The following is a 22318-nucleotide window of genomic DNA, read 5'->3' on the forward strand; positions in this document are numbered from 1 at the left end:
AATGTAGGAAAAATGTTTCGTGAACTTAATCTAACTCCATCTGTGTGTAATAAAGTATAGTTTTACTTTATTTTAAACTATCCGATCCTATATATACTATATTTCACTACAGACGTTGTATTTTGCCTATACGTTATGTATATTACGGTATATGATATTTGTTTTTCCACTGATCCCCTCTATCTCGTCCACGGCCTGACGTTGCACCTATTTGCATTGAGTAGGGCACAGCGGTTTTATAGGGATTTTAAATAATATGCAGTGGTCTTGTGGTTTCGGTTATACATTGTTTAAACTAATCTTTTTTACGGTGTCATTAATTTAACTATCCTCTTGTGTTCCGAATGGAGGCATTGGCCGAAATGCTTGAGCTAGCATTACGTTAGCATTAGCACTAGCTGTGTTTGGACACTGGTGCCACACGTTGAATGGCAAATAATGTAAACTGGACTAAATGACAGTGCCAGAAAACTGTTCGGGCTACGTAGTTAACCTTGATCCTATTGGAGTAAGTTACATTAAAGCATCCTCTTGCTGTGAAGTTTCTATAGTGTACGACAGGAGACTTTGCAGCCCTCAACCAAAACTGAGGACAGGGGCTTACTAAAAGGTTACACTATAACAGAAGCTGCAGTAATCTTACAAACGCAAACGGGTTTTAAAACCTATGTAAATAACCTTTTTTTCAATCCCTGTTATTTACAGAATGAAGACCATTCTCAGCAACCAGACTGTCGACATCCCCGAAAATGGTAAGAGATGATTGATTTAGAGATGGTTGCCATTTGAATGAACCTGGAATCTATCATATGTAAAGGCGTGCTGCATCTTACTCCTTGTTGTCTCCCCTGTGGCTGTGCAGTCGAGGTGAGGTTGAAGGGGCGGACGGTGATCGTCAAGGGGCCCCGTGGCACACTCCGTAGGGAGTTCAACCACATCAACCTGGAGCTCAGCCTGCTGGGCAAGAAACAGAAGAAGGTAACCTATAACTTCTCCGGTCTGGTTTCTGTGTGGTTCTGAATGTGGGAAAGTAGCAATGGGGGTCTGAAGCCAGTCAGTGTGACAGCTGCTACATGTGAATATTCTGATGGTTGATTCTGCTATCTTTGACACTGCCAGGTGAGTCTGACAGGCACAGAACTAGTTGGATAAATTGTGTTTGATGGTAGGGTGTCTGGCTTCACTGAGATGTTATAAGCTTACTGTGAGTTTTATAGTGCCTTCAAGCGAGCTGCGAAGTTTCCACCCTCCAAGGTAGAAGGATAAATGTGGACAGTGTTGTCGGATTGACTGGGGTTACTGAGCAGTTATCATACGCCCCGTTCAGCCTCTCATGGCCCACTGTTAACTCCTTGGGTAGGAAGCCTCCAGCTTGTCTTGAATACATAGTTATGTTTTTGTTCCCAAGCAAGTGTTTCTTGATACTGAAACCAGCTACTCATCTCCACTAGCTTGGTGTATATTAATTATTAGCTAAAGAGGGTCCAACAGTTTTTAGGGGTGATGTAGTTCATGTATTGAATGTCCCTGTCCTGTCCTCTGCAGCTCCGTGTGGATAAATGGTGGGGAAACAGGAAGGAGCTGGCCACAGTCCGCACCATCTGCAGCCATGTCCAGAACATGATCAAGGGAGTCACGATGGTGAGGCTGCTGTTCAATTTACCTGATTGTCTCAGGCACACACTTTTTTTTTTGTGCTTTTGTCCCAGCTTGTCACTACTGTGAGGGGTGAATGGTTTTTATTTCCTCAGTGTGACACTGCTGGTATGATGTGCTGTGTGACAGCAGAGCCTCCCTGCCTTTTATAGAGGGCTTAGTGTTTTTTCATAGTCCCTGTGGTTTCTATTGTGTGGCTGTACTCTGCTACAGTGGCCGCATGGCTAGTTATTGTTGGGAGAAGAATTTTGTTTTTATTGCCTTCTATCTGTCCTGCTCGCCACTTCACTCGCTCCCTCTCTCTGACTGTAGGGTTTCCGCTACAAGATGCGATCTGTGTACGCCCATTTCCCCATCAACGTTGTCATCCAGGAGACTGGAACTCTGGTGGAGATCAGGAACTTCCTGGGAGAGAAGTACATCCGCCGTGTCCGTATGAGGCCCGGTGAGTAAGACTGATGGAGGCAGAGATGGTCTTTGCAAGGGAACAAGCTGTCTCCCAGTGTCATAGTTGGATTATTGGGGTGCGACATAGCACCTACAGTCAGCACAAATTGTGTATGAATACCTGAATTTGAGAAAGTTACACAAAACTGGCAAACTGTCTCCTTTAAAATTCTTTTTTTATTCCTCAGTCTGATTTGAGATTTGTGTGTGAAGGATTTTTTCCCCTGCCTATGGTTAAATTATTTTTGGCATGTTCTGTCTCTCTCCTTTCCTTATCCACTCGTCACCCTTCCCCTTCTCCCAGGTGTGTCATGTGCAGTCTCAGCAGCCCAGAAGGATGAGCTGGTGCTGGAGGGTAATGATATTGAGCTGGTGTCAAACTCAGGTAAGTTTATCCGCTTTCTCCACAGTCACTCTGCATATGGTCATTACTCTCTCCACACTAGTAAGGATTTTAACACAACCTCACTTCATTTTCTTCCTCCAAAAGATTTCCCCTATACACTCTGCTCCTCACCTGCTAACAACACTGCATATCTGTCAGATGGTTCATGGGTTTTCTTTTCCCTGGCCATACATGGTTTTTTCCAGTTTATGGGACCACAATGACACTACTTTGCAGCTTGGTGCCAAATTATTTCCCATTCTGTCAAACAAAACCTGAGCTTTATTGATTTAGGGACACGCATACACACACAAAATCCAGAGGAAACCTGTTAAGCTAACCCCATCCCCTTACTGCTTCTACTAGCAGTGAGGCTGTCTAGATCCACCAGTAAAGCCATGGCCACTTATCTGTTAAATGTCTCAATATTATTGGGACTTGATGTGTAAAGGAAAACCAAGGACATACTAACATGTGACTGGTGTAGGGCCAGAACTCTGGAATATGTACAATAGACATTTCTGTATCATTGGATATGTCTATTACTAGTTTCCAATAGCTGTACTATGGTGTAGAAATTAGTCCTACATGCCTTAGTCCCGTCCGACCCACATCCTTGTCATGTAGAACTTCCCAAATACTTTCCTCAACCCTCCCAGACAACTTCACACCTCCACTCTTCCTCCCTTAGACATTTTGACAGTTCATCATTCCCCTGGACTGTTTCATGTAGATCTTGACAACTTGATTTTTTTTCTCATCATTGTCTTCACCTCATGCCATATCAGTTATGCTGTCCTCATTACCATTCGAGGTGCACTGATAGCAGTAGCATTGATGCCAAGCTAAAGTTCTTGTATTGGGTGATGCTCGCAAACCAGGAAATTACAACTAGTGTGATGTGATTATGCAGATTTGTTTGGTTATTTCCAGAACAAAATAAAAACCAGGATAAGATATGATCAGATTTATGATATTTGTTGATGTGAAGATTTCTTTAACTTCAAGGTCAAAAGTATTCAGACTTGTATACCTAGTTATATACTCATATTCGGTCCACAACAATGGTATCAGTGTACCTCAATTTTATTTCCACTGTGAATTAGATTCTCCAGCAGCTCTCCTCTCTCAAATCAAGTGTTTTGTGAATCCAGATATTTCTTTTGATGCTACTGTCCCCTTACCCCCGCCCCCCCATGTCCTCTCTCAAACTTTGTTTAGTCTCGTTTACAGTATCCTATTGCAATGTCTTTCTCCAGTCCTCTTCCCTCTCCTTCATCGATCAGTATTCCCTCCATCTCTCCTCCTAACCTGTAGTCTGTAATGATTGTGATTCTTGACCCTGTGTGACCTGTATATCACCTCTATTCCAGCCGCTCTGATCCAGCAGGCCACCACAGTCAAAAATAAGGATATCAGAAAGTTCTTGGATGGTATTTACGTGTCTGAGAAGGGAACAGTAGTGGAAGCGGATCAGTAAAAACTGCAGCTACACTCGTAGAGGTTAGAGAACGTTGCCAAAGCTTCCCTTGTGGCCTACAGGGGGAGCCTGTTGTCTCTGTCTATACTTTATTTTTTATTTTTTTGTATGTCTTACACTCTGTCATCATGGTGGTGATATGAGATGTTTGTCCTTTTTTTCTGTTTTTTGTATTGTCATTTTCCTGTTCCAGAGGTGTTTTAATTCCATGTTAAATTATGCAATGCAAGGTGGGTTTACATACTAGGTTCTTCAAACAAAAGGAATACTGTCATTTTTTGACATTAGTTTGAGCTGTCTGTTATTGATTGCTTTAAATTGCTGTTTGTGCATGTGTCTAACTTGGCTCCAGTATACTGTCAGGATATCCCACTAACGGTAGCATGCATCTGAGCTCTAACTTGTTTAAATGTTGGAATAATTTGGATGTTTTCAAATGAAGGCAAACATAATCAGTGCTTCTGTCAACTAGGCTGATGCATTATAAATGTCAGGTCTCAATACTGTGGCCCCTTTATTGTAATAAACATTCCCAGTAAACCACCACCTTGCTGTTGCATGTGATCAGTTCCTTGTTCTCACTCTACTCTCTCGTCTCTCTCCAGCGGCCTTGATCCAGCAGGCCACCACGGTCAGGAAGAAGGACATCAGGAAGTTTCTGGACGGCATCTATGTCAGCGAGAAGACCACCGTGGTGGAAACGGATGTCGAATAAAATATCTATGTCCTGTTATGACCAATAAAATTCATCCCCAGTTTTCCACATAAACTGGCCTCTGTGGTTCTTGTTTTAGGGGTTTCTGTCACTTGCTATCTTTATCGGGTAGATTCATAACAATGTGTGCTCAGGGTTGTGATTACGTCCTGATTAAAGATTTCCTGATGCAATTTGTTTTCCTTTTTATTTAAGCAGGAAGTCTCATTGAGATCAATACTTCATAGAGTGGACTATTCATGTACTGTCTTCAGTGCCCTTCTTCTAGATGACTGAAAACTTAACCTTTTGTTTATATGCAAACTGTAAACTGAAGTAAACATGATCAAAAAAATATCCTCTACTTAACGACTTCCGTGACATACACCCATCTGGATACATTGCAATGAATCTTAATCACAGCTCTGAAAACCAATTGCACAGTAGAGAGTAGTAGTGGAGTGATCGTAGTCGTAGATATTTTACCATGGAAGACACTGGTGTAGGTGACCACTGTAGCCAGTCAGACATAAAGGTGATGATTCAACATGTACAAGTGACTTCAGCTGGAGAAATAAATAGAAATGTTTGAAGGATTGAGAAACGAGCACCGTGACGTTGGCGTCAGTGTCAAGTTTATTTTAATATTCACACCAATGTAGAGCAGCACAAAAACATGTGACTTAAGAGTCCGCACGACTTCCACAAGCTGGGTAGAAGAGTCACTCCACTAAACTCATGAATGTATAGCGACATTACGTACATTACAGCGGGAGACGCACGCTGACGCACGCCCATTCAGCTCCCGCTACAACGTCATTTCCAGGCGACACCCAACAGAATAATCGTACTTCGCGCCAAGGATTTACCTACTGCCTTGACAACTAATCTGACATCTATCAGCAAGAAAACTTACAGTATTGATAATGGTATGTAACACAATCTAATTATTGATTTGTTCGAACAGTGAGCCGTCTGTTAAAGGAAACTCGTCTCGTTGCATGAAAATATTGGTGTTGTCTTGTTGAACCTGTCTGCTGTTTCGCAGCATGCACACAAGCCAGCGGGCTAATGTTAGCTGGCGCTACAAAAGATAACTTAGCGAAGTAGCGAGGTGGCTCGTAACATTCAGCAAGCAGCACATTATTGATGTCTTTGCTCTGTTTCCTATTAACTATATAAATTTGCCATTTGACAGCTTTGTTTTGTTACGAAACCCAAATGTTTGAATGATGCATCTGTTTTTCCTGCATTACGCATGTCAAAAAGTGAAAGTTTTGCAGATGGTGGCCACAAACTGCATATAAATACATTGATTTGTATTATCAACATATAGATAACCATGCAGCGAGGCTCTGTGCACCCAGTCGGTAGTGTCCTGCTGTGATTGCCTTGAAGCTAACATGACTCATTTTGGGGAACAGGACATTAGGCGGTTCTTCGCACCAACAACAACCAAACCTGCGGTGCAGAAACCAGCCCCAAATGGAAGCATCAGCACAGAGCAAGAGAAGAAGAAAAATAAGAAGTCTCTTTCTTCGGAGGACGACGTGAAGAAGAAAAAGAAAGCGTCTCCCAAGGCAAGGAAATCATGTGATGCTCTGCCCCGCTACTTGCAGAGCCTGAGTCATGCAGGCTAATGAATCTGTATAGTGGTTCATTACGGTTAATTATGGTTCATGTGCTACAGATCACAAGCCCCAAAGCAGAGGAGAAACAGAAGGACAGCGAGAAGAAACGCAAGAAGCGTGCAGTCATAGAATCAGGTAAGAAGAGTGGCTCTGCATTACCACACCATTCATCTCTACTTTGATTTAATGATGAGACAGTCAGTAGCAAACCTTTAGCTTTTATCAACTGTTACCAGCAGCTTGTCAGTTGCTCTTCACCCACCTTGTGTCTCTATATCTAATGCATCCTTGTCTCTCTGCCTGTCAAGACTCGGAGGAAGAGCCAGAGAAAAAGCCAAAGAAATCCCCCAAAGGGAGGCAGAAGACCAGCAAGGCAGAACCTCCTCCCAAAAAGGATCCTGTGCAGTACGTCTCTGAAACAGGTGATGTCGACTAAGGTTCATTGTAGTGCAACACACACACACGCACACAAATGTACACACACTAGTGCCAAACCAAAAGACTGTCTCATTCCAGCTCTTATGCAAAATAACTTGTTTTGGTAATTGAAGAATGATCTGTTTTGATCGGTTATTTCTCCATTTTTGGTTGCAGACTCAGACAGTGACAACTTTCTGTCCTTGAAGAAGACCTCCAAACCCAAGGAGAATGGCGTTTCCAAAACAACAAAGACCAGTGCAGAGAAGACTCGGCCAGCGGCCAAGGAGGCGACAAAGTCTCCCGTTAAGCCCTCCTCCGCCGAGGGGAGAAAGGGGGTGAAATCCCCTCCTGTACCTGTCACCCCTAAGTCGGCCCCACCCGCCCAGCCCAAACGCACCCCCACCTCGGTGCTGGACTACTTTGGCAGTGCGAGCGTTCAGCGCTCGGATAAGAAGCTGGTAGCCAGCACCAAAAGGAAGGCTGTGAGTATTGAACCCTTATTTTTTTCTACCTTCTTCTTTCTTCATCTTTTATTTGTTCTCTCCAAACCCTCTTACTTGTCTCATGTATTTATCCGAAATTACATGATCATGGCTTTCTCTGAGTATTATACATTGAACCTTTTACTTAGGCCTGTTCAGTAGAGTGTCAAATAATGATCCTCTATGAATTCTCAAAATTGCCACATACTAACACTATGTAAGTCCGATTGTGTTTAATAAAATCCCATCTGCTCCTCAGCCAACTCAGGACCCAGATGATGTGATGAGTGATGAGCTGATCGCCAGACAGCTCCAGATGGATGAGGACATGGAGGTAGGCTGTCCTTCACTGCAGCTACTTACTTGTTTACTATACTACTAATGTATTAACAAAACTGCCTACCTGTGTGAGCGTGCAATCCATATTTTTCTTTCACCCTTTCTCCTTCTAACCCTGTCTTCTCTCACTCAGTTGGAAACACAGGTTCATGACGATGAGGAGTTTGCCAGAACGCTGGCCATGCTGGACGAGGAGCCACACGCCAAGAAGGTGACGAACACAACCACACAGACATACATGCACTTCCTACATACACCATTAGTTGGTAAATGTCATTTTGTGTGTGTGTGTGTCCTCATCCAGGCTCGTAAGGACACCACATTTCCCAAAAAGAGCGGCACAGACCCTGGCAGCACAAGCAGCCCGTCAAAGACCAACGGGATGGGCAGCGTGACGGAGGACGTCATCAGTCCGTCCCCTAAGAAGAACCCCGCCTCTGTCAAGGCCAGCTCCAAGCTGGCCTTGATGAAGAGAAAGGATGAGGAGCAAGGGGTGAAGAAAGAGGAGAAGAGCAAAACGCCCATTTCGCCCACAAAAAGTAAGTTCTCCCCCAAAAAGGAGCCCTTCACTCCCTCGAGCCCAGCCAAGAAGTTCACACCCAAAACAGCGACCACCCCCACCGCACTCAAAACATCCCCCAAGAAACCGGAGGTGAGCCGCTCATACGCTTTACCTTGGAAATATTTAAATCTGTAATCTCAAATCAAGACACGGTGTGCATCTTCTTCATGGTGGAAACGATGCTCTCTCCCCTTTCTGTCAATGTGAGCAGAGCACAAGTACTAGTCCTGATGACGCAGAGAAGAAGAGAGGCAACTCTTCAGCCTACAGGAACTACCTCAACAGAGATGGACCACGAGCTCTGGGCTCCAAGGAAATACCCCAGGTAACACATACAGCCGCTACATGCAGCACCCAGTGTCTCTCCCTAACCTCTAAACCATCCCACCATCTGCAGACATTCTGTTCTGTAGCTGATTTTGCTGATTCACTCGCACTGCCTTTGTCTTATGCTTGATCACTAATGGTATGTGATGGTGCGTGTGTGTGTTTTCCAGGGAGCAGAGAACTGTTTGGAGGGCTGTGTGTTTGTGTTGACGGGGGTCCTGGAGTCCATGGAGCGGGACGCTGCCAAGTCCCTGGTCGAGCGCTACGGGGGCAAGGTGACGGGCAACGTCAGCAAGAGGACCACCTACCTGGTGCTGGGCAGAGACAGTGGGGCGTCTAAGACCGAGAAGGTGACCAGCCAGCCACGGGTCCTTTATAAAATCTTAAATTTGGCTTTCTGAAGATGCCTTAATTTTTACACTAAAACTTTCTCTCCTTCAGTGTTGCTCACCCTTATTCAGTCTCTGTATGCTTTGAGTTTTGTTTTTATGCTTTCAATTCACTTTTCCATCCTCTCACCGATGTGTTATGCCATGCAGATTATTTTGCTGTTTTGTCTCTAGCCATGTTTGTACAGTTTGGCTTTATACTCTGTCTTCCCTCGCTGCTCAGGCGGAGAGTTTTGGCACCAAGATCCTGGATGAGGACGGCCTGTTGGAGCTGATCAGAACCAAACCAGGAAAGAAGTCCAAGTACGAGATCGCTGCTGAGGCCGAGGTCAGAACACACATACCCTGAGCAGTATAGTCATAGCCTCATTTGCACACAAAAGGTGTCACTTCACTCTGGCATTTTTCAAGTGTAAGTGTGAATTTGATTTTGACATATTGTATTTCTTGTGGCGTCTTTTTCCATGTCACACAGAGCAAGGCCTCCAAGAGCAGGTCTCCCACCAGCCAGCCCTCAAAGAGCACCCCCAAGGCCCAGAAAATCTCCCCGTCCAAGGGTAACTCCAGGTCCCCTCACACCCCCAGCCCGTCCAAGACCGGCCTGGTCTCGGGCCGAGGCGCACGAGATAGCGGCGGCACGCCCCGGAGAGGCTTGGCCTCTGAGGCCCGCAGGGGGCTGGGCCTTTCTTCCTCCGCCTCCTCCTCCACCCCAGCCCCATCCTCTCCGTCACTGACCGGAGAGGGCGCCAGTCTGCTGTGGGTGGACAAGTACCGCCCCCGCTCTCTGAAGTCTGTGATTGGCCAGCAGGGGGACCAGAGCTGTGCCAATAAACTCCTCCGCTGGCTGCAGAACTGGCACAAGCACCACAGCGGGGGAGCTGCCAAACCACCAGGTAGGAGAGACAGAGGTTGTGTGTGTGTGTGTGTGTGTGTGTGTGTGTGTGTGTGTGTGTGTGTGTGTGTGTGTGTGTGTGTGTGGCTGTGTGCACGTTTGCACATCTTGGAGGTGTTCCATCCACATTCTGAGCAATGACACAAAGCAATTTTTCTTCCACTGTTGAAATGAGTAACCAAAGCTTAGTTTGTTTCAGCTCCTAACAGACTGTACCTGTGTGTAACTCTTAGTTTTTTATACTGTTTCTTGCTCTACAGCTGCAAAATTTGGCAAGTTTGGAGGGAAAGATGATGGATCAGCGTTGAAGGCTGCGCTGCTGTCTGGACCCCCGGGGGTGGGGAAGACTACCACGGCTGCCCTGGTCTGCGAGGTCAGTCTCAACACGCACACACACACACACAATTTGGTCACTCGTTGACGTTTCCTGAATACTTTGTTGTGAGAATGTTCTTCATATGCGTTGCTGCACCCACAAATCCAATTTGGGACGAGTTCAAGCTTGAACATTTTGCCCTTTCTCCTTTTGACTCCATTGTGTCATTCTCCCTCTACCTGCGTGTGCGTGCCTGCAGGAGCTGGGCTACAGCTACGTGGAGATGAATGCCAGCTGTACGCGCAGTAAGAACAGCCTGAAGGAGGTGATCGCAGAGTCGCTGAACAACACCAGCATCAAGAACTTCTACACCGGTAACGTCTCTCTCTCTTTATTTTTCTCTCTGCCTCTCTCTCTTTCTCCCATCTCTTACATGTTTGAACCTACGCCACCCTTTAAAGAGGCACAATGACAGGGTGTCTTGTTAAAATATATATGTTTGTATGTGTGACTATTGGTGGGTGTGTGTTGTGTAGGCACTTCTCAGACGGTGAGCAGTAAACACGTCCTGATCATGGATGAGGTGGATGGCATGGCCGGCAACGAGGACCGCGGAGGAATACAGGTACACAAACACACATCTCTTTCTTAGTTTGACTAGATTTTCAGAGGTTAGTCATTTTTTTCTTCACTTTTACAACAAAAATAGAGGTGAAAAGGAGACACATATTTTAAGATAACAAAGGGGGCACCTCCAATTGTCATCTAGATATCTAGATATTATTTTGTGTCCTCTGCCATGCTTCCTGATACCGACCTCTGACCTTTTGCCTCCTGTAGGAGATGATTGGCCTGATCAAACAGACCAAGATTCCCATCATCTGCATGTGCAACGATCGTAACCACCAGAAGATCAGGTCACTGGCCAACTACTGCTTCGACCTGCGCTTCCAGAGGCCTCGACTGGAGCAGATCAAGGTACACACCCACTGACGCGCCCCTTCACATCTGCCACCAACATGTTTCCTTCCTGGCTGGATTGTATTTGGATGGAGGTAAAACACCCAAAAATCCAGGTGTAGATGCACGCCAAGATGCATTGATGATCCGATCGCTCCAACAGCAATGTAAACGGAAATATGTTAGGGTGTGTGTGGATCCAACCAGGAAGAGCTTGGATAGCAGCTGTGAAACAAGCTAGCAGTATGGAAAACGATAAAGTTAATGGATAGTCAGGATGCTCATGAATGGGACAAGGGAGACCAGGTGTCTGCTGTTGAACGATTAATAACAGCGTCACAATTAGATTTCAAGGTAGAACACTGGAGACGCTCGAGTTCACTGAATCAATTTCCTCTCTCTCTCTACATCCCCACCAACCCTCCTCACTCTCCCCTTCCTCTGCTACTTTTCCCTCTACCTTACTTCCCTCTTTCCTCCCGTTCTCCAGGGAGCCATGATGTCCATAACCTTCAAGGAGGGCGTCAAGATCCCGCCCGGAGCCCTCAACGAAATCATCCTGGCCTCCAATCAGGATGTCCGGCAGGTAAAGAAGCCAAAGGAGAAGGAAACACTTCCACCAGGCCCCAAAAACGTCTCTCGTCTGCCGTTTTTTTTTTTTTTGCTAAACCTGCCTTCCTCTCTCCCTCGTTCCCCTGCCGCCCGTCTCCTCCTCTCCCCAGGTGCTACACAACCTGAGCATGTGGTCGGCTAAGGACAAAGTGATGACGTACGACCAGTGCAAGTCTGACGCAGCCAGCGCGCGCAAGGACATGAAGCTCGGGCCCTTCGACGTGTGCAGGAAGGTGTTCGCCTCGGGGGAGGAGACCGCCCGCATGAGCCTCATAGACAAGTCCGACCTCTTCTTCCACGACTACTCGCTCGCGCCGCTCTTCGTTCAGGAGAACTACCTGAACGTACGACCGGCGGCCGCCAGGTGAGAGAAGGGGATATACGCTGCGATATTCAATATCTGTATACACACAAGCATCTTTGCTCATAAGCCTGGTTGAGAATGCAGGGTGAACAGTTATAGCATCTGCTGACACACTCAAACCTTTCATCCCAACGCAACAGTGTAAACATAATTATCCCTTTTATGTATTTTTTCAACTTTTGTCAAACATGTACCATTAAATGAGGTTAGAATTAACTTGCATTATTATATTTTCCTGTGTATCTCTCTCTCTTCCCATCAGTGGTAATCTGAAGTCCCATCTGGTGTTGCTCAGCAAGACGGCCGACTCGATCTGTGATGGAGACCTGGTAGACAGACAGATCCGCTCCAGACAGAACTGGTCACTGCTGCCCACCCAGGTAAATACTTAGTATAGTGAACACCAACACACTCTAGAGATACACCTTTTGATTACTAGGCTTTTCTGTTTGTGCACAAGAGGATTCAGGCAAGTTCATCATTGTATTTGTGTGTATGTGTGTGTGTTTTCCAGGCCATCTATGCCAGTGTGTTACCAGGGGAGCTGATGCGAGGCTATATGAACCATTTCCCCACCTTCCCCAGCTGGCTGGGCAAGTACTCGTCCACCAGTAAACATTCCCGCATCGTCCAGGAGCTGGCCTCACACATGAGTTTGAAGTGAGTGGCACATACGGCATTGTTTTCAGCTGTTCCCGACGTTTACACATACGTACACACACACACATCCGTAGCTAGAATCTCCCTGAGGACGTTCTTTACTACGATTATGGGTACGATGGTGATGCAGTAGGTACGAGGTGAGAACGTCCTCAGGGGGATTTTGGACTTCATACAATAGTTACCAATGCGTGTGTGCTGACTGAAAAGTTTTCTTCCAAGAAACATTACTAGTAATTACATTAAATTCTCCCCTCTTCTCCGCTCCCCCTGTTTCTCCCTACTTCTGTATTTCTTTCCCTCCTTCCTTCAGGACGTTGAGCAGCAGACAGGCGGTGAACCAGGACTACCTGCCCTACCTGCGGGGGGCGCTGCTGAGCCCGCTGCAGAGGCAGGGAGCAGAGGGCGCCGGCCAGGCCGTGCAGCTGCTGGACGACTACCAGCTCATCAAGGAGGACGTGGACAGCATCATGGAGATCAGCGTGTGGGGCGCGCAGCCCGACCCCTACTCTAAACTGGACCCCAAGGTCAGCAGGGAGGAGCAGCATGTGCTGGGATTATTGGGGACGATAACAAAGATGATCAAATGCTCAGATCACCAACTTGTACAGTTTTTGCTAATGAGAATGGGAGTCGTGACACCGGTTGAGATCAATGCCACTCCACATGCCTTATTATATGCTCAACAGAGGTGGGGACTCGAGTCACATGACTTTATGCATGAAGAGAAGACTTGAGACTTGACTTGGGTTCTGGTGACTTGGCACTTGACTTTGACTTGTACTTTGGTGACTTAAAATGGTTAAAGTCTTGACAAAAGATCTTGTCTATGATGCACTTAGCAAGTTTTTATTCTATTAAAACAATTTTGCATTGAAAAGTCCTAGATATTTTTTCTTTAAGATATTAAATTGATACTGGACTCTAATTTTGTTCTGACTTGACTTGGTGTTCTACATTTAGACTTGAGACTTGACTTCAGACTCGAGACTGACCAGCATTTCTATCCTACAGCTGTCTAACATGACTAAAACATATAAAATACATTGATAGTGGAAAGACCAACCACCTGTTGTGATTTCATAAGTCATAAGTCAGAGGGTATTGTGTCATGCAGAGTCCTGACCCCACTCCTGTCCCGTCTCCTCCTCCCAGGTGAAAGCGGCTTTCACGCGGGCGTACAACCGTGAGGTCCACCTGACGCCCTACTCCCTGCAGGTGGTCAAGAAGGGCCGGCGCGGTGGCGGGGCAGAGTCTGAGGTGGCAGGGGAGGCGATGGACCAGGAGTCCCAGGAGCCCGAGGAAGAGGAGGAAGGCCTCACAGCCGACGCCATGATCAAAGTAAGAACACTCCGACTGCGGATAACTGGGATTGTAATAAGTGTGTTGTTTTTTTTTGTTGTTTTTTTTCATAGCTGGCCTCAGTTCGTATCTGATCACTTCCCTGTCTCTTGTTCCTCCCTGCAGCAGAAGAAGGCCAAAGCCACCAAGGAGTCAAAGAAGGAGAAGACGGAGGATTCTGGGAAGGGCAAGGGCAAAGGCAAGGGGAAGGGCAAAGCTAAGAAATGAGCTCTGACCAGCGAGGAGGAAAACAAACTGTCCCCGTCTGCCCCGCCACAAAGACACAACAACACAACAACACTGTAACACTTCCTCTGCACTTCCTCATGAGGCTTGTATTGATTCCTTAACGAGCCTTGACCAGTTTCTCTACTTTGCGAGTCTTGAATAGTGAACGGCAGGAAACTACGACCCATGTCCCTCGCCCAAACACTCCACTCCAACCGCATCAGCTGAGAAATGGCAGCGTTTCCGGTTTGTGCTTCCTGTAATGTCTCCATCAGAATGTCTCCACACTGTACAAATGATATTCATGAGCCGCTTGTCCATCCAGTATCATGTCAGCAGCATATAGGGATGATGCCTCTAAAGGAATATAGCCTATTTCTAAAGTCACCCCTTTGTGGTTCAGGTGTTGAGGCTGTAAATAATGTAACTGTAGTGTAAAAGACTGTTACTTTTTTTTTTACTACTACTACAATGGAACTCTGTACAACTATAATACTTCTGCTTTCTATAGTGAGCACTTTGATGACCAGTTTGCCAGAGAACGTTTCCTGTACATGGCAATTTTGTAAAAATTTCATGAGAATTAATAGAGAAATGTCTAGCTCATGGGTGTCAGTTTTCAAATTTGATGTTTAATATGTTTGTCCTGTATTGAGTGAAAGCTGGCCGTACTCCAGATGGCCTACAGTCATTACACCACAGTAGGGTACTATAATGGACCAATAGAAACAGGCTTTTATTTTTGAATAATTACGTAGCCGTAATTTTAGGCTGCAGTTAAATTTGGCATTTAACTAGATTTAAAGAAGATTCAATTCTAGGTTTCAGAGTTTGAGATCACATTCCTGTATGTCCACACTTGCCCTGAAGATGGATAGGAAATATAGACCAGATACCAGATGACCCGACTGTGCTCAGAAATTCATGAGATTTTGAGCTGCCCTTCAGTTTATGCAACACAATCAAAGTCCCACTCAGCGAGAGTCTGTCCAACTATGATGAATCACACCACCAATAACGATGGCAAATGGATAAAGATATGAAGGTTTAGTGACAGGCTTACCTTATTCTACAATTTCAGTAAATACTAAAGCACTGTCAGCACTGGACCTCAATTCACTGGGAGAGGATAGATAACGTAACAGGGATGCAAACTTGTCACCTTTTGATCCCAAAATGGGACACTCCTGTCTCAGAATGGGTAAAACACTTCTTGTACATAATATTATCTACTTGCTTGTTCTTCAACCAACTGATGAGTTGACAAAAAGATCGTGAATCAGGTGATGTGAATCTGCACTGTCATATTTCTGACCTGGATGCACACGGCAGCTGACTGGTTGGCTGGTAAAGAAGGAAGAGTGAAGTACGGGTAAAGATAAATAAATATAGCCTAATCATTCCACCTGGGGGCTTATAGGCAGCTCATGGTTTGTAAATTTTAAAACCTCACATAGCTGATGATGAAATGTGCATTGTGAGCATCAGTGTGCAAACTTCGTTTTTAGCAGCAAGAGGCCTAGCAACAGAGCTCGCTGTTTCAACAGCTGACTTGGGAGCCAATACTGTACTACAGGTATGTAAGAGACAAATTATATATAGGTCCAAAATGATCCATAGCACAACCATAATATATCTCTTAAAGTTGATAGGGTTGCTGATCAATACCAGTGACTCAGCGATTACTTGGCCAGCTGCTGAGATTCTAGCTTTCAAAGCTCACTTTCTGGTCTGAATTCAGTTTTGGAACAGTAACCCCTAACCCTGCCTGCCTGCCTGCTGGCATCTTCAGCTTCCCAACGATGGACGGCTGTGCTGCGAGCGAGCGAGCCGCGTCAACTAAAATGCAAATCACTAATAACTTCAATTCTACCACATCAGATGCTATTTACCAAATCGTGCCAGATGTTGGCCATTAATAATTAATGAATTTAATACGTTTTTGGCCATTCCAGTGTTTTTTTATGGACTCATCTGAGCTTGGTTTGTAGTTTTTGGCTGAGCACCCAACCAGAAGCAGGTTATACAGAGCTGCTGTATGTTTTTGACAAAGCAAGATGTATTATTCAGGATTTGGCAAGGTGATATTCCCTCTACACAAGACATTTCTGTTGGATCTCTGCTCTAATCAGCAAGCTTACTCCTCTCTACATTGAAAATGTGACTTTATTGTTTGGCCTCCATTAGATGGTTGTAATACAGTAAAACAAAAGAGCAAAATTCCTGAGGCAAAGATGAAGTTCAAAGAAGATGGAAAAGAACTTGGTAAAAGACTGGAAAGAGACTTGGAAAAACAAATACAGAGCACTGGTAAAATGAAAAATAACAAACGAAACAAAGAAACAATAGAACTTTACTCTGGTCAAAATTTAAAGCAGCATACTATAGGCACAAAGGCTGACGAACCACTTTGCTCAAATCCTCAATTTGATGTAGACACTGCAGGAGTCACAGTGACATTAGTGAACACCTTTTTTTTCACCCATCAAAGACAGATGTGCACTGGTACAGAAATAACTCTCCATGTCTGACTCTGACTCCTGCCTATGAATTCTTCTATGGTGTTATTCTCAAAAATGTGCAAAGTTTGAATTTAAGACCTAGATTAAAAAAAATAAAATAAAATGATGGCATAGAGAAGTTCAGGGGCTTCAGTGGAAAGTCGTAAAAAGGAGTCAGCAAAAAAGTTCAGGCAATCAGTATTTTCAAATGTTATGAACAAGAAAAGAGACAACGGATGGCTGAACAAAAAGGTTTCATTACTGGCCCTGTCACCTAAAAATACATTGCATTTTTTAATCTAATTTGTGCCCATTTTTGGTTATCAGCATATGAAGCATCCTTTGCATCACCGCTGTTATGCTACTCTTATTAACATTTCCTCTTCATACAAAACTATACTGTATACATTACTTCCAAAATATTATAGATTTTAAGTATATAAAGACAGATACAAAATCTGTCACCCTAAAACATTGGGGTGACGTATGAATATTTACACGTGTGTTTGTTGTTTTTACATCATTGTTCCAGTTCATCCGGCTGCAGATAGCCGGAACAATCAGAGATCTTCTTCACCTGTTTGAAACTCAGAGTCTCGGAGCACATGGGACACACACTCTCCGTCTCCAGCAGCCTGGACACACAAAGAAAAAACAGATACAAACATAACCAAAAGTTTCTATTACATGGATTAAGGACAATCCATTCTTAACCTGCATTCACACAGTTATGCAATCACCTTGAACAGTTTTTGTATTAACTCTCAAAGTAAGAAAGGGTGAAAACCTTGATTCTCTGGTATCACACTTGGGTGGGGAGTGTTCATGTTCAAAAATATTCACATTCAGTGTCTGATTATAGGAACATGTGATTTTGGTTATTGGTGAATGACTAGCTATGTGACAACTCCAGTTACTGTAAAGAGTTGCGCGCAGCTCATATCACTTACAGAACGAACTGCGAGTAGAGAGCAGGGAATTCACAGTGAGGACACACACACCAGTCCTCTTTCAGCATATGGCGACCCTGGGAACAGGAAAAAGGGAGATGGAGGATAGAGAGAGAGAACAAGAATCAAAGACAGACATCAAGTGATTCAAGTCTAAGGAAACTATTCAGTGTCAGTGATGATGTGTTTGGCGTGTGTACCGTGGCGATGCAGTAGGGCAGGTTGTTCTTGCAGGAGATGCACAGCAGTTCGTTCTGTGGCAGCTGGAAGCCACAGAAGGGACACGGAGTAGTTTCCTCCTCCAGCTCTGACGTATCTGGCCGACTAGATGTGGGTGGAGCAGGACAGAAGTGAGATTCAGAACCAGTGGAAGGCAGAGCGGCAGAGATGTAAGAAAGAAGAAGGGGAGATAGAGAGACAAAGTGAGAGAAGTACAGATGTGTTGAAAAGGAAAAGCAAAATAGAGTGGAAGAAGTGTGTTTATGCTTGTCGCTCACCGAACCATGGCCTCGATCTTCTTCCTGTACTTGGGGTCGATCTCGTTGCGGTACTCCGGTCTCATCAGCATGGCGGCGAAGCTGAAGGCCGAGTTCTTCAGCCCAGCGCGGTGACACTCGATCACCGCCGACGTCAGAATGGGCACGATGTCTACACACACACACACACACACACAAACACACATTTGTTTGAACTTTTTAAATGGAAAATTACTTTTGAATCTCATTTAGATTTGGTGATTTTTTTTTTTTTTCACATGGCATTTCAGTTTGGTGTTGGGAAATGAAGCCCAATGTGTGAACTCACGTGCGGGAAACTTGCTGATGTTGTTGCTTACGCGGATGAGCATGCGTGCGCCCTTTAGGTGGTCTCCTCTCTTTACATGGATCTACAGAAAAACATTTACAGAGTCAAGAGCACTACATTTATGTGATGTGGAGATGGAAATAAAGCCATAAGGCCCTAAAGGTTCTTTTCAAAGACAGATTAAGAGATGCTTGACAGACTTTGTCCCTGGACAATTCCCCATAGTGATTACAGTACATAACATCCTCTCAAGCATCATTGGTGTGTGACATTAGCTACTATGGCTGTAAGGACCTTGACCAGCAGGTAGGAGTGGAGGATCATCAGATTGGTGGCCATCTCAGCAGGGATCTTAATCTTCTGGGCCTGCAGCTCTGTGTACATGCTGAACAGCACATCATGGGCGTTACGGTAATTTCCTGTAAGAGTAACACACACAAACAAACAAAAGAGAAACATACAATTAAGGTTATGTCAAATGCGTTACTTCCTCGTTGGTGTTTGTGTGACTGCGTATGTACCTGCGCACTGCTCTTCCCTGGCGATGATGATGGCGGTGCGAGCAGCCTCCCTGTACTGCTGCAGCGCCATATAGAGACGGAACAGGTACTTGGCATCCTGGGAAGGGGCGGGGACACAGGTCAGCCAATCGTCAGCATTTTTAGAAAACTCACTCAGTCTCGCCATCTTTTTCTCTCTCTCGCTCACTCTTTCTCTTTGCATTCCAAGTGTCTATAAAACACAGCTTTTCCCTAACATGGTGTCTTTTCCTTCACCTCACCCACAGATGATTAAGAGCAAGCTGAAGAAAAGGACAGTTTCACGCAAAACACAGTCCTACTGCCACACTGTAGTAAAGGCTTGATCTCAAAGACGCAAAAGCATTAGTGGGTACTATGCTCATGCAGATATACTCACATGTACATAAATTTGTACATAAGCTAAGACACACACACGTACACACAGTTTCCATACTGACTAATAGCCCACCTGCCTATCATATAGACAAACTGCCAAAACATACAGTTCACAGCTCCTACTAGCTCTCTGACCACAAATCAGTTGGCCTACATCCAATTCTTTATAAATACAAGATGTGTGAATACAGCATCAGGTTTGATTTGGACTTGAGACACACATACCTAGCATCTCACTTCCCTGAAAATTAGCCCTCTCTTCCAAATTCATATTCCAAAGTGCATTCAGACTAAAAGCTTTTTCTTGTATCAGTCCGACACTTTCAAATGCCATATGAACCTCAGGATAGGAGATAGAGAATGGAAGAAAAGGGCAATGTGGTTTCCTGTTGTTCTGACTGTTGACCAAACGAAGGCAGCGCCTGCGCGCACATATACACATGAACACACACCAACACACTTGCGTGCTACTCACTGAGAGACACTACACAAGCACCAGACAAGGAGAAAGATAGAGAGAGAGATAGCGAGAAGGAGAATGAGTGGTAAAAACAAACCAAAAAATATATATATATAAAAACAATGGATTCAATACTGAATGGGATTATTAGTATGGGTAATACTGTCATTGGAAATACTAGAACAAAAACATGTAGCTATCAAAGTTACAGAAAATGAGTTCAATGCAAAAGAGAAGGCTCCAAAGTTCCAGTTCATTGGTTACCTTGGGCATGCCGTCACTCTCCCCCATCAGATAATCTATCAGCTGGTTGGTTAGGGAAATGTCCTTGGCCTGGCCCACCTACAACACACACACACACACACATACACACACACACACACACACACACACACTCAATAGAATATCCAAAAATATGTACATAATCCATTGGGATATTCATAACCTCCCGGTTTGACCCACACAACTCTTACCGTCTCAATAGCCATCTCGACAGCCAGGTTGTCATCAGTGTTGGGACACTTCAGGAAGTGCTTCAGGGCCTGAGACAGACGGAGGGACAGAGAGGAAGAAAAAATGCCTAACTGGCTCAACGAATACAGTTATGAATGGGTGGATGGAGCAATGACTGCACATATAAATAAACGAATGAATCAACCAATCAATGTCTGAACATATAAATGAACTCCTACTCTGCTGTACTGGCCACACTTCTGGAAGAACTTGCCAGCCTGCAGGTGTTTCTTCTCCCCCTCAAAGTAGAGAGCAATGCTCTGGTAGTCCTCCTGTGTCGCCTCGGAGCCTAGACACACACACACACACGCACACACACACACAGACCAACCATCATACAATTAATATTCAAATTGTACTTGTGTAGTGTACCCATTATGCTCTACACTGACATACACACACACAGACTGACCGATGATGTCCGCGTAGACCTCCATCTGTCCGTGCTGCTGTGCCAGTTGGAAGGCTTCGTCATTGCACTGAGACAGCACCAGGAACTGGATGGCTGAACCGTAGTCATTCAGCCGCAGGAAGAACCTGACAAAGGGGGTTTGCTTTTAAACATTCAATACTTGACTGCCACACTTTTTCAAGGGGCAAATTTAGAGTCACGGCTTGGGTTTAGGGTTAAGGTTGGGATTAGGTTTAGGTTAGGGTAAGGGTTAAGGTTACGCATGTGTGTGTGTGGGTGTGGGTGAGTGTTGGTGTGTACGCCTGTGCATGTTGGTCCTACCTGGCGACCATCTTTGCGCCGTCGATGCTCTGCGTCTCCCTGACGATGCGGATGGCGTCCTCCGGGTTGTTCAGGTGGTCCAGCAGCACGCGAATCACGTTGTCCCAGTCCTTCGCACTCTCATAGGCCTGCGCTGCTTCCTTATACCTGGCGCGGACACACACACACACACAGGCATCAGTTTCTTTCTCAACAATATACTTCACTGTTGTCAGACAAACAGAGGGAGAACTTACTTGCCGTCCATCTCCTTGGCCTTGGCGTACTGCAGGTGGATCTTAGGAGAGGAGACGTGTGGGAGCAGCTCGCCGACCTTCACCCTGAGTGCAGAGTTACATAGTCAGAGGGGAAAAGACATTTACGGGTCTGTGTGTTGGTGTGTGGAATTGGAATTTGCCTCACCAGTTCTTGCAGCGGATGTAGACCGATGCAGCCTTGTCATAATACTGGCCTTTCTCGTACAGCTGAGCCGCCTCGGAGAATTGCTGTATAAAAGGAAAGGAAAACATAAAAGCAGAGGCACAAAAAGGCCAAAAAACGCTCAAAAGCATTGGGGAGAGAGAGAGAGAGAGAGAGAGAGAGAGAGAAGAGAGAGAGAGAGAGAGAGAGAGAGAGAGAGAGAGAGAGAGAGAGAGAGAGAGAGAGAGAGAGAGAGTGAGAGAGAGAGAGAGAGAGAGAGAGAGAGAGATGAAGTCGACTCTCTACCTTCATGCTCTCCAGTATGGCTCCACATTCCTTCTTGAGGACTCTGCTGGGGTGCTGGATGGCCTGGGCGGCTCCTCTCCTGATGTCGCCCATCCGGATGGACATCCTGGCTACGCCCGCCTGGCACGCCTCGTCGTGCTCCTGGAACTACACAGCGAGGCAGAGATGGAGGAGAGATGGAGTTGGAGGTCAGGGCAGGAGAGAGTACAATGAATTCTGAAAAACAAAAACTAAAAAAGAACATAGTGGTAAGTGTGGTAAATAGACACTTCAGGAGCCACGCTGTGTTGAATATTCACAGCTAATGAGGTCACACTTGGAAAGCACAGTGAAAAATGAAATCGTTATACGCAAGTGAAATATCACTTTAGCAGGTTGCAGTTTTTAACTTGTTGTGAGGTTAGCATTGCTAGAAGATGAGATCAGATATATTACACTTACCTTTTTGTCATGGGTCATGCCTTTTTCATAGTGTGACAGTGCATTCACATAGTCTCCACTACAAAGAGGTAGAGAGTTGCAGTTAGTGTACATTGATCACATCTAGTGT

The 22318-nt window shown here is 45.2% G+C and overlaps 3 protein-coding genes across 3 annotated transcripts; 2 read left to right on the forward strand and 1 right to left on the reverse strand.

Annotated features, from left to right (window-relative positions):
- The first annotated feature begins 613 nt into the window (after positions 1-613).
- Positions 614-4737, forward strand: rpl9 (ribosomal protein L9). Its single transcript, XM_071540945.1, has 7 exons — positions 614-752; positions 863-978; positions 1546-1641; positions 1969-2101; positions 2408-2488; positions 3862-3991; positions 4574-4737. Exons 1-6 carry the CDS (start codon positions 707-709, stop codon positions 3966-3968), a joined length of 579 nt encoding a protein of 192 aa, XP_071397046.1. The 5' UTR covers positions 614-706; the 3' UTR covers positions 3969-3991; positions 4574-4737.
- A 756-nt stretch (positions 4738-5493) lies between these two features.
- Positions 5494-14782, forward strand: rfc1 (replication factor C (activator 1) 1). The gene is made up of 23 exons (XM_071540956.1): positions 5494-5591; positions 6087-6242; positions 6353-6428; positions 6602-6715; positions 6888-7195; positions 7455-7529; positions 7668-7745; positions 7839-8186; positions 8308-8421; positions 8594-8773; positions 9036-9140; positions 9288-9705; positions 9965-10077; positions 10280-10394; positions 10557-10645; positions 10861-10998; positions 11471-11566; positions 11703-11956; positions 12219-12336; positions 12471-12616; positions 12930-13143; positions 13772-13957; positions 14084-14782. The coding sequence occupies exons 1-23, from the start codon at positions 5589-5591 to the stop codon at positions 14183-14185; spliced, it is 3546 nt and encodes a 1181-aa protein (XP_071397057.1). The 5' UTR covers positions 5494-5588; the 3' UTR covers positions 14186-14782.
- Positions 14783-16452: 1670 nt separating this feature from the next.
- Positions 16453-22267, reverse strand: LOC139662284 (WD repeat-containing protein 19-like; the record flags this gene model as incomplete). The annotated part of the gene is made up of 16 exons (XM_071540930.1): positions 16453-17321; positions 17637-17713; positions 17837-17960; positions 18134-18284; positions 18441-18522; positions 18735-18859; positions 18962-19058; positions 20082-20159; positions 20291-20359; positions 20510-20619; positions 20743-20867; positions 21064-21210; positions 21300-21383; positions 21466-21548; positions 21769-21915; positions 22210-22267. Coding segments are annotated over 16 exons (1672 nt in total), but the record flags the coding sequence as incomplete, so codon positions are not given.
- Between the last annotated feature and the right edge of the window lie 51 nt (positions 22268-22318).

This window comes from Centroberyx affinis, unplaced genomic scaffold, assembly GCF_046629955.1.
Source record: "Centroberyx affinis isolate AG114_WGS23_722 - 3 ecotype Tasmania unplaced genomic scaffold, CSIRO-AGI_Caff_v1 ptg000214l_1, whole genome shotgun sequence".
Lineage (NCBI taxonomy): Eukaryota > Metazoa > Chordata > Actinopteri > Beryciformes > Berycidae > Centroberyx > Centroberyx affinis.

Excerpts from the sequence above, each read along its gene's own strand:
- rpl9 (XM_071540945.1), top strand. The coding sequence starts at position 707 with ATGAAGACCATTCTCAGCAACCAGACTGTCGACATCCCCGAAAATG. Across the intron at positions 979-1,545 it reads TGGGCAAGAAACAGAAGAAG|CTCCGTGTGGATAAATGGTG; the intron begins GTAACCTATAAC and ends TGTCCTCTGCAG. Across the intron at positions 2,489-3,861 it reads TGAGCTGGTGTCAAACTCAG|CCGCTCTGATCCAGCAGGCC; the intron begins GTAAGTTTATCC and ends CCTCTATTCCAG.
- rfc1 (XM_071540956.1), top strand. Across the intron at positions 10,078-10,279 it reads CGGCTGCCCTGGTCTGCGAG|GAGCTGGGCTACAGCTACGT; the intron begins GTCAGTCTCAAC and ends GCGTGCCTGCAG. Across the intron at positions 13,958-14,083 it reads CAGCCGACGCCATGATCAAA|CAGAAGAAGGCCAAAGCCAC; the intron begins GTAAGAACACTC and ends TCCTCCCTGCAG.